The 14160-nt window shown below is 37.4% G+C and overlaps 1 protein-coding gene across 7 annotated transcripts in view; it reads right to left on the reverse strand.

The window, feature by feature from the left end:
• SLC26A5 (solute carrier family 26 member 5) overlaps positions 1–14160 on the reverse strand; it is a 59073-nt gene that overhangs the window by 11647 nt on the left and 33266 nt on the right. For 3 of the 7 annotated variants that reach the window (XM_037511230.2, XM_037511212.2, XM_054692516.1), the window contains 9 exons: positions 12894–12971; positions 12131–12226; positions 11820–11926; positions 10105–10174; positions 9512–9604; positions 8843–8950; positions 6680–6877; positions 6048–6102; positions 1832–4737 (listed from right to left, as the gene is read on the reverse strand). In XM_037511230.2, the coding sequence (XP_037367127.1) occupies positions 4553–4737; positions 6048–6102; positions 6680–6877; positions 8843–8950; positions 9512–9604; positions 10105–10174; positions 11820–11926; positions 12131–12226; positions 12894–12971 (990 nt within the window). In that variant the 3' untranslated portion in view covers positions 1832–4552. Of the gene's footprint in view, positions 1–1831; positions 4738–6047; positions 6103–6679; positions 6878–8842; positions 8951–9511; positions 9605–10104; positions 10175–11819; positions 11960–12130; positions 12227–12893; positions 12972–14160 lie in introns of those variants that run through there. The other 4 variants (XM_054692517.1, XM_037511223.2, XM_037511237.2 and 1 more) reach the window with 4 other exon arrangements.

A 14160-nucleotide genomic window follows, 5' to 3' on the forward strand; every position in this document is an offset into this window, starting at 1 on the left:
ATAAGAATCCTCAACAGATCTCTTTAAATTAATTTCTCATGCGGCCATCAAATCTCTACCCCTGCCCCATACACAATTACCTTTCTCCCTCCTACAAATATTAAGACCCAAGCACAATAAAGAATCTTTTTATTATAGTTCAACATTCATAAGTAATATAAATAGCAAGAGCTGGATAAATTTTTAATTCACAAAAGAAAATGCTGACAAGATAGAAAATACTGTGTCATATTAAAACACAGTATTTTAATACATTTAAAATACGATTGTTTTCAAGCAGATAATCCATCCATAAAATCCAACCTAATACTCATCCTTTCCTGATTTTTCATTTTTATGAAATTGATCAGAAAAAATTTTTTTCTAGTCTAGTCTTTCTTGATAGTGCAAACATTTCCAGGTTATGCTTCTAATTAAAGTACACAATTGTTACAGGCTCTGACATTTGTTAGTTACATGACAAAAATCTAACTGCCACAAATCAAATATACAATGAATTAATTGAAAATTTTTGGTGTTTCCAGGCATGTGTTTGAATAACATCAACACTAGATTAGCATGTTTGTGCTTTTTAAAAAAATTTAAATTCACTGATAATTCTACCTAAAATCTATGGGTATTGATGCATATATATGTTTACACATATATCAGGGCACTGATAAATAAGAATACAGAGATTACAATGCTGTTACAGTGAAAAACTTGGTAAACCTTTCTCAAAGGCAAGATGGATTTTTGAGACTCTTAAACTTGATTAAATCCAAGTAAGCAGGCCAGTTACCTTGTACAAAGTCAGCTTTTGAACATTTTCACTGATGTCTGAGCAGTTTCAAAATACCACATGCATTACAGTTGGCTATAAATTTGGAGAATTAGAAAATACTTTTATCAGGTCCCCAACCGTATTATCAAGGATCTAAACATACCAAATCCTCAAGGCATTCCTGAAACATATACTAAAAAGGAAAACAGCACTTTTGTACTCACTAAAGTATACAGGCTCACACCAAGAAGTTCTGTTTGATTTTAGAATTAATTTACTATCTTTAAAGGGGCTGAATAATTAAGATGTAAATGCATACCCTCTCCTTCCTTTCCCTCCCTTACCTCCCACACAAGGGCACACCCCACACCTTCCCAAACAAACATCTACCCACTGCAGGGCAGTCTCTGGGTTTGCTGCCCTCTCCATGCATACATAAGGGCAGACTCGTTCTCTCAAAAGGTACCTGTGGAGGCAGGCACTTGCACTTTTCTGTTACAAAGGATACAGGATACATACAGGATCAAACCATATGGAGTGGACATTTTAAAGGTTACCTGAAAACCATAAAATTAGCTGCTTCCAGGACTTACAAAGGTGTTTCTCTGGGTCCTACTACAGACAAGATGGAGAAACGTGATCCTACTATCAGCTGCCTTTTGATTATAAAGGGTCAAGATCTATGATATGAATCAGGCTTTTCCCGGGCCCTGGTTTCCAATTGTTTTCAAATTTCATCCATTTGAGAAAGACAAAGGACTTCTGTATGTGGAACCTTCCAGAAAACAGTTTTCGTTTATATGTTGTAAGGTTAGTCCAGTCCCTAAATCTAACTGTGGATCATACCCATTTTGACTTGTAAAACTTGACCAAGTGTCAGGAAAATTTCCACTATATGAAGTAATTCTAAGTAAAACATTCCAGCATTCTTACACATAGAATGTTTTGAAATGCACTCATTCTTAGAGGCATACTAAAACAAAAACAGTTTTCCCTTCAGTGAGATTTAAATGCTTATTTCGTACATAGTAGAATTCTATTAAAAATAGTTTAATTAAAGAACAGAAAAGTTAAATACAGATTACTAAGATTTAGACAATTTTTTTTTAATATATTACTTTCAACCTATCAACAATTAAGACTTGTGTATCTTCTGGGTAAAGCACTTGTTGAAGACTTGTTGCAATGAAGTATAACATTGTTTACAATCCTTAAATTCTACATTAATGGCTGAGATGTATGGGCCCTTTTTATAAAAGTCTAATATAAGCTGAGGTTCTACAAATACATGCTCTTTCAGAAGGCAGTCTATCAGAATGCAGATGTATCTGATCTTGTGTGTGATGATTGCAAAGAAAATAACTGGAATGCATACCTAATTTCATTCTAGATCTAAATAAAGTATTGCTTAGAAAGGAAGGGTCTCATTGAATTAAATTAGTAAAGTCATAGAGAATCCTGGCAGGAGTTAAAGGAAACAAACTATAGAGTTTGGTTTTAAGTAGACCCATGGTTGCTGAGATCTGACCACTTTTTCTCCTGGTAGTAATTTGTTCATGAAAACTAAAACAAGAAGTCAAAGAAAACATAACAGAAACAAACTACTAGCAGGAAATCTTAGCAGCAAAGGCTTTAGATGGGTTAGTAAATACTTGTACTTTGATTTAGAATTGGGAATTAGAGCTACAGACTAAGAACCCTCTATAACCAATTAATTGGTCTAAAGGTCCCCCTTCCTTTTGAACATTTCATGTTTCTATATCAACTATCAAGAGTGATTAAAATATGCATTTTACTCATAAGCTTAAAATTGGGTTTGATGAAGATAACACGGATTTCTAAGGAAGGTATTATCAATATATCTAGGAGTTAGCTTTCCTAAGAACATGGTCTTTAATACTACTTCATTATTAGCAACAACAACACTTCTAGGGCCTCCTAGTGGCCACGTTGAAACAATTTGAGCACCAAAAGAACTATGATAGACTGAAATACACCAAAGCTATAAAATTCATGAGCCTGTAAGTAAACCAAAAAGGGAAATATAAAAGAATATAATTTGTCACCATCTATTAGATGAACTGCTTATTTTGAAGTTGATAATTAAGTAATAAAATAGTCTACCTGCTTTTCCAGTAAAAACTATTTAAGGATGACCTAATCGCTCAATTTTATTAAGTAATAAAATAGTCTACCTGCTTTTCCAGTAAAAACTATTTAAGGATGACCTAATCGCTCAAGTTGAGGAGGGAAAGCCATAGTTTACATTGAAACGTCAACAATAAATGCAGAAGAAATAAGAGAATTAGAAAAAAATCACAAACCTTAATAAAATTACTGATTTATGTAAGGACTACTGATTCAATGTTTAAACTCTTTGGTGAATGACTAATGGGGAACTGAACATTCATTTAATGCCAAAGGGACATCATACAGGTAACTCACAAAGGAGAAAATGTAATGGGCGGGGGTGGGTAGGCAATCATGTTAAGCCAGTGATCTATCATAGCATGGTTAATGGAGGTCAACTAAATATCATGTGATTTCTGATGTGATTGCAATTTGAAACGTGCCTCATTTATGATATATTCTAGCAAAAAAAAAGTACTCAAATCCATAAAGTCTTTAGATAGAACTAGGAATGAGTTTTATTTATTTAAATAATTTATTTAAATAAATAAAGAACTGGGGTATAGGCCAGAGGTGTGGGCATGGGGGCTGAGAGGATTCACCATAGACAGAGTGGGCAGCAGAACAGGCAGATCTACTGAAATACACTGCTGGGGGGAGCAGCAGGCAAGACAGGAGAGATCTGCTGCACCATGTGTGTCAGCTTCCTGGCCAGGGGTTGAACTCATGCTGCAGTGGCTGTGGATAGCTTCAGTGGTGAGAGTTAACCCTTTGTACCACCAGGGAGGCCCTGCCCCAGCCCCTTTAACAAGTCAATGTAATTAAAAAGAGGGACTGTGCTAAATTAAAATAAACTTAAATGACCTAAAGTGACATGATCAGCGCTCAATCATAAAAAGGTTACCAGATTGGATAAATCTATAACAAATTTGGGGACAACTTGGAAAACTTTAATATGGTTTAAGGTAAAAAGGTTCTGAAATGGAGATCGTCAACTGGAAAAAAAAATAGGTTATGAGACACTAGACACTATGTAGGATGTGATCTTATCATGGTTAAAAATGTAAATACAAATGCATAGAAAAACATCTGAAAGGATATGCATTAAAGTTTTAACAGTAATCTGTGAATGGTGGCAATATGATCTTATTTATTTTTGCTTGCCTACTTTTTCTAGTTTTCTGCAATATACTTAAAGTGCTTCCATGATAATAAAGAGGTTATTTCAAAAGAAGCACTTCTAGAAAATTGTGGGTTTGTCCCCTCTGTTAGATAATTCTGATTATAGAAACTGTGTAGATCAGTAAGTATAAAAACAGGGTAGGTAGGTAGGCAAAATACCTAAAGGCAATAAATTCTCAAGTATTTGACTTAGAGATATAATGTTTAAAAGCAACAGAAATATCACCTTATGATAATTTCAGGCAAGAGATCAATTTATCTTTGAAATATTAAAAAAAATCCACAAGTAAGATACATCTGGCTATGTGTCATTCACCCTCCAAATCAAGCCTTGACTACTATAATACTGGCTACTTGACTACTGGTATAGTGTAGTATTTACTCCGAGGGAAAAAAAAAATCTAGGGTCTAGTATTTAAAATGTGTAAATGAGTAGTCACGAGAGGCTCATACCCCATCCCAAGCTGAGTTGCTCATCTAAGCCTCAGCAGTGTCATTGGGCTCCAAGTCCTCCTGGGGAGGGGGAGCCAAGGCTTCTTGTTCAGCAAGTGCCTCTCGAAGTTGGCTGCCTAAAACTGCATCATGAATGCTGTAGAACAGAAGCTCCATTAAGGCAGGATTTTCAAAAAATCGATTTCGAGTGAGGTCATTCACAACTTGTGCTACAAGAAAAGAAAAGAAAATTAGTTCACACTGAGTATCAATCTTAAACAAAAAAGTAATACTTTCATATAGATTAACTATTTCAAATGATATAGTAAAAAGTCTTACTCCAACAACATCCCCCATAACACCACATTCTGAGTCACAAAAAGCTCCTTTTATTATTTTTCTTGTGTATTATTCTTTATACAAATAAAAGCAAATATAGAAATACATTTTTATTTTCCCCCTTTTTAATGCCCAAAAGATAGCATGCTATAATAAGATTCTGGATTTTTTTTATATAATGGTTAAATTTTTTACCACTACGTGATAGTCAACTCTGTGGATATACTCTGGTTTATTTAACTGGTGCCTTTTGTTTGACACTTGTGTTGTTTTATTTTATAGATATTACTGTGATGATGAACCACACACGTGTCATTTTGCATATGTGCAAGTAGATAGCTGGATCTGCTGGGTTAAAAGACATTTGTAATTTTGAAGCCAATGCCCTTCCTAGGGGCTGTTCCATTTTGCACTCCCACCAGCATTGTCTCATGTCTGTTCTACAGTCTGCCTAAAAAGCATGTCAAATATTTTTGATTTTTGCCATTCTGCTAGGCAAAAACTGATGTCTTTATGTACACTTTATTTCAAGTAGTGTTTTAGCCAAAATTTAATATAAAACAAAAATAGCAGAAATTGTGTCACAAAATTGATAAATGATATTAGGTAACTGTGTTTATAGCTGTAATAAAATAGTTACTAAAAAATAAACCTGGCCAGAAGATAGTTTTATTAGCTCCTTTCCTGAAATTGCAGTTTCAGAAGCCCACCACAAGTACCCTAGTAAGATAAATGCTTGTAAGTGGTTAATTACAGAGTTAGCTTTTATTTTTTATTTTTTAAAAAAGATTTATTTATTTACTTACTTATTTATACAAGCACTGGGTACAGTCAGAAGCACAGGAGGGTGAGAGAATTCATCAGAGCCAGAGTGGGGAACAGAACAGGCAGACTGACGAAATACACTGCTGAGGGGAGCAGCGGGCATGGCAGGAGAGGTCTGCGCACCATGTGGGACCCTCACCTAACCGGTGGCCGGGGATCTAACCAGCGCTGTAGAGGCTGCGGGCAGCTTCGCAGCCCAGCGCTCAACCGTTGCACCATGAGGGAGGCCCCAGAGCTAGCTTTTAGAGTGATTTTCAGAATAATTTCATTTACACCAAAAACTAAAATTAAGGAAAATATTTCTAAATGCAATTACTAAAAGGGAGAAGCGAAACCAAAATGTTAAAACTTCTCCCCATTCTGGAAGTATACTCACCACTGCATCCTGCTAAATACACATAAATGCCGACATCTCCATATTCTTTTACCATCTGTAATGTTGAAATAAATTTAGTTTGTCTTGATTTTGTGCTAGAAGCAAGTCTCTTTTTACCAATATGTATTCAGTGATTTAGGATATTCTAGCTCATTCACTTGAGTTACTCTGCTTCAATAATTATGCGTTTTGAGTTAATCATTTAAAGATAATTTTGTATTTTTTATTATATGGACAGTAGTAATTAGATGTATCAAATGATTACTATTAAATTTTACTTAGGTGTTACATAGGTATTACAGTAATGATTTGAAAAAGGAATCTTCTTATAGGGCTATATAAGCTGAAACATTTACAGATGATATAATGACTGATATGTGCTTCAAAATAAGAGAAAGGGAAAGTGAGTAAGAGGACCGTAAATGGATAATTGTTGAAGCTGAGTTACAGCTACATAGGGTTGATGCTATGTTCTTTAATGTTATGTATTTTTTTAAATTTCCAAAGTCAAAAGTTGAAAAAAAAAAAACAAAGAATTTTAAGAATTAAAGGGACTCTTGTTGAACTCTCATTTTACCAGTCATGAAACTGGACATAGAGATATAAAATGCCTTGTTTATGATGATGCTTACCCCTGCTATAGTTTTTACACCAACAGAATCAATAAAATTGACTTGCGTAAAATCCAGAATGATAGTGTGCACATTTTCCCCTGGGGGCAGGAATCGTTGCATTTCTTCAGGAAATGTGCTCTTGGTAACAATTGGGGGGTATTTTACTTCATCGTCTTCTTCAGGCTTGGTGCCACCTTCTCCATCTACTTCTGCATCCTATATAAAAAATAAAATCAAACCAGAGTGCTATGAATGATATATAATATTCAGTTGTCTCAGTTTCTTCTCTTGCTTTTTTTTTTTTAAAGATTTATTTATTTATCCATACAAGAACTGGGGTACAGCCCAGAGGTGTGAAGGGTGAGAGGATTTACAAGAGACAGAGTGGGGAACGGAACAGGCAGATTAACTGAAATACACTGCTGAGGGGAGCAGTGGGCGAGTCAGGAAAGGTCTGCTGTGCCATGTGAGTAGCTCCCTGGCTGGGGATCGAACTCACGCTGCAATGGCTGTGGATAGCTTCACAGCTTGCGTCTTAACCGCTTGCACTACCAGGGAGGCCCTCTTCTCTTCCTTTATATTGCATGTGTGTTAAACGAAATCTACTTTTTAGTATTTTAATCATTTCCCCCTAACTTTTATTTTTTATTTTTTAAAATTTATTTATTTATACAAGAACGGGGTATAGGCCAGATGCGTGGGAGTGTGAGAGGATTCACCAGAGACAGAGCGGGGAATAGCACAGGCAGACTGACGAAATACACCGCTGAAGGGAGCAGCGGGCGAGACAGGAGAGGTCTGCCGTGCCATGTGGGACCCTCGTGGGCCAACCGGGAACGAATCAGTGCTGTAGAGGCTGCGGACAGCTTGACAGCATGGTGCTTAACTGCCTGCGCCACAAGGGGAGGCCCCCACCCCCCGCCCCTAACTTTTAAAACAGTTCCAATTACTTCAGTATGACAGGCCATAAATCACCATAAACCTGAATGGCAAACTCCAGCCCTTTAACATTTTTACTTCTGAAATAAGTAACCACTGAATTCATTCAGTTGAATGAATCCAGGACAAAGTACTAATGGTGACATTTATGAAGATATAGTAAGTCCTCTCAACATCATTGTTAGGTTCTTAAAAACAAACTTAAAGCAAAATGATTTTTTTTTGACAATTTTACTGTAGGGTAATTGACATACATTAGAGTTTAGTTCCTATAGCAAATATCTAGTGACAAGAACATGACCAAAACTCTAAGTGAAGAAACAAAACACTTCTAATATTAAACAATAATTTGTATTTATTTATTTGTTTGCTTATTTATTTATTTATTTATTCACTCACTTTCCAACTGGCTTAGTCCAGTTTTGGGTGGCAAGTGACCAGCACCTACCCTAGCAGCTTAGAGCACAAGGTGGGAACTAACCATGGATAAGGCACCTTTCATTGCAGGGTACATCAAACACACATCACACTCACTCATACTGGGACAATTTAAACCCACCAATGAAGCTAATGTGCACTTCTTTGGGATGTGGAGGGAAACCTGAGTACCTGGGAGAAAACATGCACAGACATAGGGAGAACATGAGAACTCCACACAGCTGGGAATCTAATTTTTTCTTATTAACATTATAACGAAATGATGTTGAAGAAAGGATGTTATTTGAGGACCTGATGTACTGTGTGATTTCACTTTTTTCTTTTAAAGATTTATTTATTTATTTATACAAGAACTGGGGTACAGGCCAGAGGTGTAGGAGGGTAAGAGGATTCACCAGAGACAGAGTAGGGAGCAGAACAGGCAGAGAGACCAAAGACACTGGGGAGGGGAGCAGTGGGCAAGGCAGGAGAGGTCTGCCGCACCATGTAGGTATCTCCCTGGCCGGCCGGGAATCGAACCTGTGCTGCAGAGGCTGTGGAAAGCTTCACAGTGCTGCACTCAACCCGCTGTGCCACCAGGAGGCCCGAGATTTTTACTTTTTAAAACAATGTTTTCTTGGGCTCATTTCACTACTTATTTCAGAAGCATTCTCATAACTGACCTTATTCCAAACCTTAGATTCTTTCTAAGCTTTCCTATTTTAGGAACTTCATGCTATGTGAAAATTCTGATCCTGAATAAAGGTTGGCAGGGGCACTGCAGATCAACAGAGAAGGGAAAATTACAACAAAGTCACCACTTACCGCTTTGACAATGGTTGCATTGGCCATATTTGCATTTCCCACTTCCTTAGCATACTTCCTCATGGCCTTTCTTCTTGCTCCCATTATGAGTGCTGGGTTCACGCCAGTCTTCACAGAAAAGCAATACAAGCAAAATCACTTCATGGCTCCCAGGGACACACTCAAAAGCAAATGATCTTCAATCTCCCCATATGACCATTTTCTATGTCAAATTATCATCCAGCCCTGCTCTACCTTTCCCTCATTAGTAATCTTTCTTATGCTTGGCTTCATTCAAGACAACCAGAAGCTAAAATATTAAAGAAAACATTTAAGTGGGTTTTTTTTTTTTTAACTTTCTCTTTCAGATTCAATATTTAAGAGCCTCTGGGTTGATTGGGAAGTTTTTCTAAGTACAAGACAATGTATGGTTGAGTTCTAATCATGATCCAAGGAACCCACATGGTCCCAAAAGAAACCAAAAATTATTCTATTCATAAATATTTTTGGAAAAGGTAACACTTCACATACAAAAGGGAGATTGGTATTAGTTACAAAACAGCAAGAATATACCAAATACCATTCATTGAATTGGACCTTTGAAAATGGTTAAGCAAGACATTCAAGTGACCCTCACATCCCGCCCCCTCCTTAGAAATAACCACTCTGAATCTCTTGAGACTCACTCACCTTTCTTTTCAGTGCATTGCTATACAAGTCACTATTTGCATAATAAATAGGAGCATTTATTTGGAATATTTTTATTCCAGGAATTTCTCTGACCTGCGAAATAAAATATCAGTGATTTTAACACATGAAAATGTTTCAGAATCTTAATAGAATAACAACACATCAAACAAGGAAAGAGAAAAATTTAGTTCAACTCATAGTAATAAAGTGAGTATCAAACAAAATGAAGAAACAGAGGGATATATCCCAAATGCTAGAATGAAACAAAGCCCCAGGGAAAAATCTTAATGCACAGAATTAGAAAAATGACCAGAAGAAGAGTTAAAACTAGTAGATCTAATCATGCACACTAAAGTTAGGAGAATAATCAGTGAACAAAATGAGAACTATGACAAGAAAAGAGAAAATTTCAAATAGAAATAACAGGCCTAAAGAATATAATAACGGATTCCAAACAGTAAATTGAAGTTTGGGCTTTTTACTTTAGCCACTATCTTTCATTCCCATTATTGTCCTTGGTAAAAATAATATTTAGTTAGCCAAGCACATCATATGCTTACATGATTTAAAATGATTAAAAAAAAACAACTTACCTCCTCAAATGCATCTATATCAATATATACATCAGTATCAGGAAGCTGTCCAAGGACTTTGTAGCTGGGACTAAAGATAGAGAATGTGTTAAAATATTATTGTGTTGAGGTGCAGTATGTGATTAACATGAGATTTTGTGCATTTACATGTCATATATGGCATTACTAGTGAATTCAGGAATACTTCTTCTTTATATAGTTCCTTTGCAGAAGGGGCCCATGTATATCACATACTCTATGCCATTCCAAGTCAAACACACACCCACACACTCCCCACTGCCCCCTCCTCATAAAACACATGCACAATAATATACTTCATACCATACGGACTACACACAGTCACACCATACACAACATACTTTTCACATACACAGTATGCTCATACCATACATACCACACCATACTACCTACAAACCACACAATCATTTGGATCAGGACAAAGGCTTAAGCATTTAAAAATGGATAGAAAACTGTATTGAATTCAAGTCATTCCAGGCATACATGGAACTCAAGTTCTCATACCATTCAATAGATAGTGTTCCTTTGTGTTTCTAATAAGCCTCTGACACATGTGGGCTGGGGTCAACTGAGGACATGGGGAGAAAATAAAAATCTAAAATTTATATTGTTTTCCTAAATTTGATTTGAATAGATTTTAAACATTTTTGAGAACCCTGATTCCTCTTATTAGGACAATCTGATTCAAATTAGACTCCCACATGTAATTAAGGGTGACAAACATTATTGCGACAAAAAACATTAACATTTGCAACATTTTTTATGAGGAAAATGCTCACTTTACTCTGGAAAATGGGGTACATTTCATCATGCTGCAGGTAAATATCAACATCCCCATTAAGTAGCTTACAACATACCACAGTCAAAATTTTAAGAATCATCATGTGATTTGCAATTACAGCAAAACCAGACTAATATCATTTTCTTATTGGGTGAATAGTGTGGGCGGGACACAGTACAAGGCTCTTTGCAAAAATTATTCTCATTTGGACCTTACTGCAACTCATTGAGGTAGCAAGTATTAGTCCCATTATGTAAATGCAGAGAATGAGGCTCTGAGAGACTAGTCAGTTTATAAGGGCTGCAGCCAGACTTGAGCCCAGAGGTGCTGACTCTAAAGTTAGGCAATTTCTATATAAACACAATGTTTCTTTTTTTATGGTGATTATCATGAATGTCTTTTTTTAATGGTAATTTCTTAATTTATCATGAATGCAGTATTTTTTAAAAAGTTACTCTATACCTTCCTCAGTTTCCTACTAGGGAGAAGAGATGATAAGCAGTAATGTTTAAATGACATGTATGATAACATGGCATCAGAGTCATCAAAACCCATATTGACACCCAGCACCAAAGCAAGTTGCAAGAACATACTGTTCATTTAGAAAAGCCTAAGTAAGTCTATGTACCACTGGATCCCAAATGGCAAGAACAATGAAGGAAATTAGGCTCTTTTAAACAAAGTCATTGGTGGAAGTATAATACTGTGACATAATAGAGCATCTGGCAAGGTTTTACTGAATTTTTTATTTGGCATTTGTTTAGTTAACAGGACACATGAGTCTTCAGTTCCCTTTCAGTTGATTAGAAATAACCAAAGGGCTCCACCTTTGCCACTTCAAGCTTCGGCCTGTATTTAAAGTCCACATTGTAATCTCAGGTGAGATCCTCACACCCAACCCAATCTGTGCGCTTACCTCTGTGTCCTGTAAATCACAGTCAACAGTGCAATGATCACAGCTGTAATCAAACCATAGTCCAATCCCAGGAACAAAGAGGAAACAAAAGTAGTCAGCCAGATGGTCTAAGCAAAAGACAGAAAGCTTCATGGAGAATCCTGTTAAAAATTGCCTAAGAGTTAAACTCACATGCACAAAGCTACGTTTACATGTCTAATTGGATACTGCATATGATAACTAACCACTAACTCATCTTTCTCATATATTTATCAGCAGAAATCAATGTGTTGCTATGACATATTCACCTAACAATCACCTTTTTTACTTACTAGCTCTATTTTGCTGGTTCTCCAGAAAAAGGGGAGATCAGAGAATTGCATGAACATTCCTTTCAGGTTGACGATCACAATGGCCGACAGCACAGCCTGAAACACAGAACATCCGTACATGCCCCTCCTCTTGTGTCCAAAGAGCCCCATTTGCTGGCTCCTCACTGTTTCCTGCTCCCCTCCCCATGCCTCTCCATTCTCACTTCCTGTGTGGTAATGATGGTACATTAGGAGCCATGAACACCTGGATTTTCAGGACTTGGTTAGCTAAAATGGGCCTTGGAAAACCAAACTTATATCCTAGTAGCAAACCTGCATGGTGGTCAAGCAGTTCAGAATTAAACTTGGTACTCAGGAATTACTTCATCTTCCTACATTATGATTGTCTCTATCCTAAATTGTTTCTGATATGTACTATAATAAATATGTCAATAAGCAAATGTCTTATGTATGTAGGTCATCTCAGATTTTTTAATGGAAGTATAAAGTCATAGCAGATCAAAGAGAGAAGAGGCCTTGGAGATCAGCTAGTTCAAACCCCCACTTTACAAATAAAGAAACAGACCCAGGGATGTTGAGATGGCTTTCCCAAGGCCCTTTTGGGGCAGCTGCTGGTAGACTGTGGAGCAGGATGTGGTCCTAGCCTTGGCCCTTTCTTATACCACCCTACTAGTATTACATGAAAAAATCATGAGATAGCCACAAAAACATAAACAAAATCTCTATACATGGAAAAACCTCTTATCAAGTCCAAGCTACACACCTGGGGTAATGATTCAAAAAGGAATCCGGTGGCTAATATGACCAGCAGAATCATTAACGAGGCCAAACATCCTGCAAGCTGAATGAGAAAAGACACATGGAAGGGGCTTTAAAAGACTTGATTAATTGGAGGAGCATAACTGGGTATTCTGATTATCACTGTGGGAAGATCAAGAAACTATGGATTCCGAGCTTCCCTGGTGGCACAGGGGTTAAAGTCTCAGTGCTATCAAGCTATCACCAGCCACTATGGCATGAATTTGATCCTCATGGGTTTGATCCCCAACCAGGGAGCTAACCCACATGGTGCAGCAGACCTCTCCTGACTCGCCTGCTGCTCCCCTCAGCAGTGTCTTTAGTTCGTCTGCCTGTTTTGCTCCCTGCTCTGTCTCTGGTGAATTCTCTCACCTCCCCCCCATACCTCTGGTGTATACCCCAGTTCTTGTATGCATAAATAAAATAAACCTTTAAAAAAAAGAAAGAAAATATGGATTCCAATAGTCACCCAAATCTTTACATAAGCCTCTACGACTTTCCGCACCCTTTCTGAAGTTTTGTTTCCTCTTAAAAGTTTTTATTTTTTTTATTTATTTATTTTTTTCTTTTATAGAGGCATGTTTTATTTATTTATTTGTTTGTTTGTTCGTTTGTTTCGTTTTTTTTATACATGCACTGGGTACAGTCAGAAGCGCGGGAGGGTGAGAGAATTCACCAGAGCCAGAGCGGAGAGCAGAGCAGGCAGAAGGACCGAGGTACACTGCTGAGGGGAGCAGCGGGCGGCAGGAGAGGTCTGCGCGCCATGTGGGACCCTCCTCCGGTGGCTGGGGAGCAGCCGGGGATCGAACCGGCGCCGCAGAGGCTGCGGGCAGCTTCGCAACCCAGCGCTCAACCGCTGCGCCACCGGGGAGGCCCCCTTCTTAAAAGTTTTTAAACAAAAGTTGAAACACTTCAATATCCTGACTGAAATGCCTTGGCTGCAGGTATGGAAGAGAGATGTTTAGTGCTGACCTGAAACCCTCAAGAGTCAGAAAAGTTCAGATAAGACTGCTGTCCAGTGTGGTAGCCACTGGCCACATGAAGCTATATTTTTTAAAAATTAAAGTTATTTTATTTTGTATATTTGTTTGCACTAGCCACATTTCGCAAGCCTAAGAGCCCTATGCTGCTAGTGGCTACCATATTGGATGGTGTAAATATTGAATATTTTCCTCATTGCAGAAAGTTCTATTCGATAGTGCTGGCATCCTGGCCATACCCAGTCTCAGGTT

The sequence above is a fragment of the Talpa occidentalis genome, unplaced genomic scaffold, assembly GCF_014898055.3.
Source record: "Talpa occidentalis isolate TD23 unplaced genomic scaffold, MPIMG_talOcc4v2.1, whole genome shotgun sequence".
Taxonomy (NCBI): domain Eukaryota; kingdom Metazoa; phylum Chordata; class Mammalia; order Eulipotyphla; family Talpidae; genus Talpa; species Talpa occidentalis.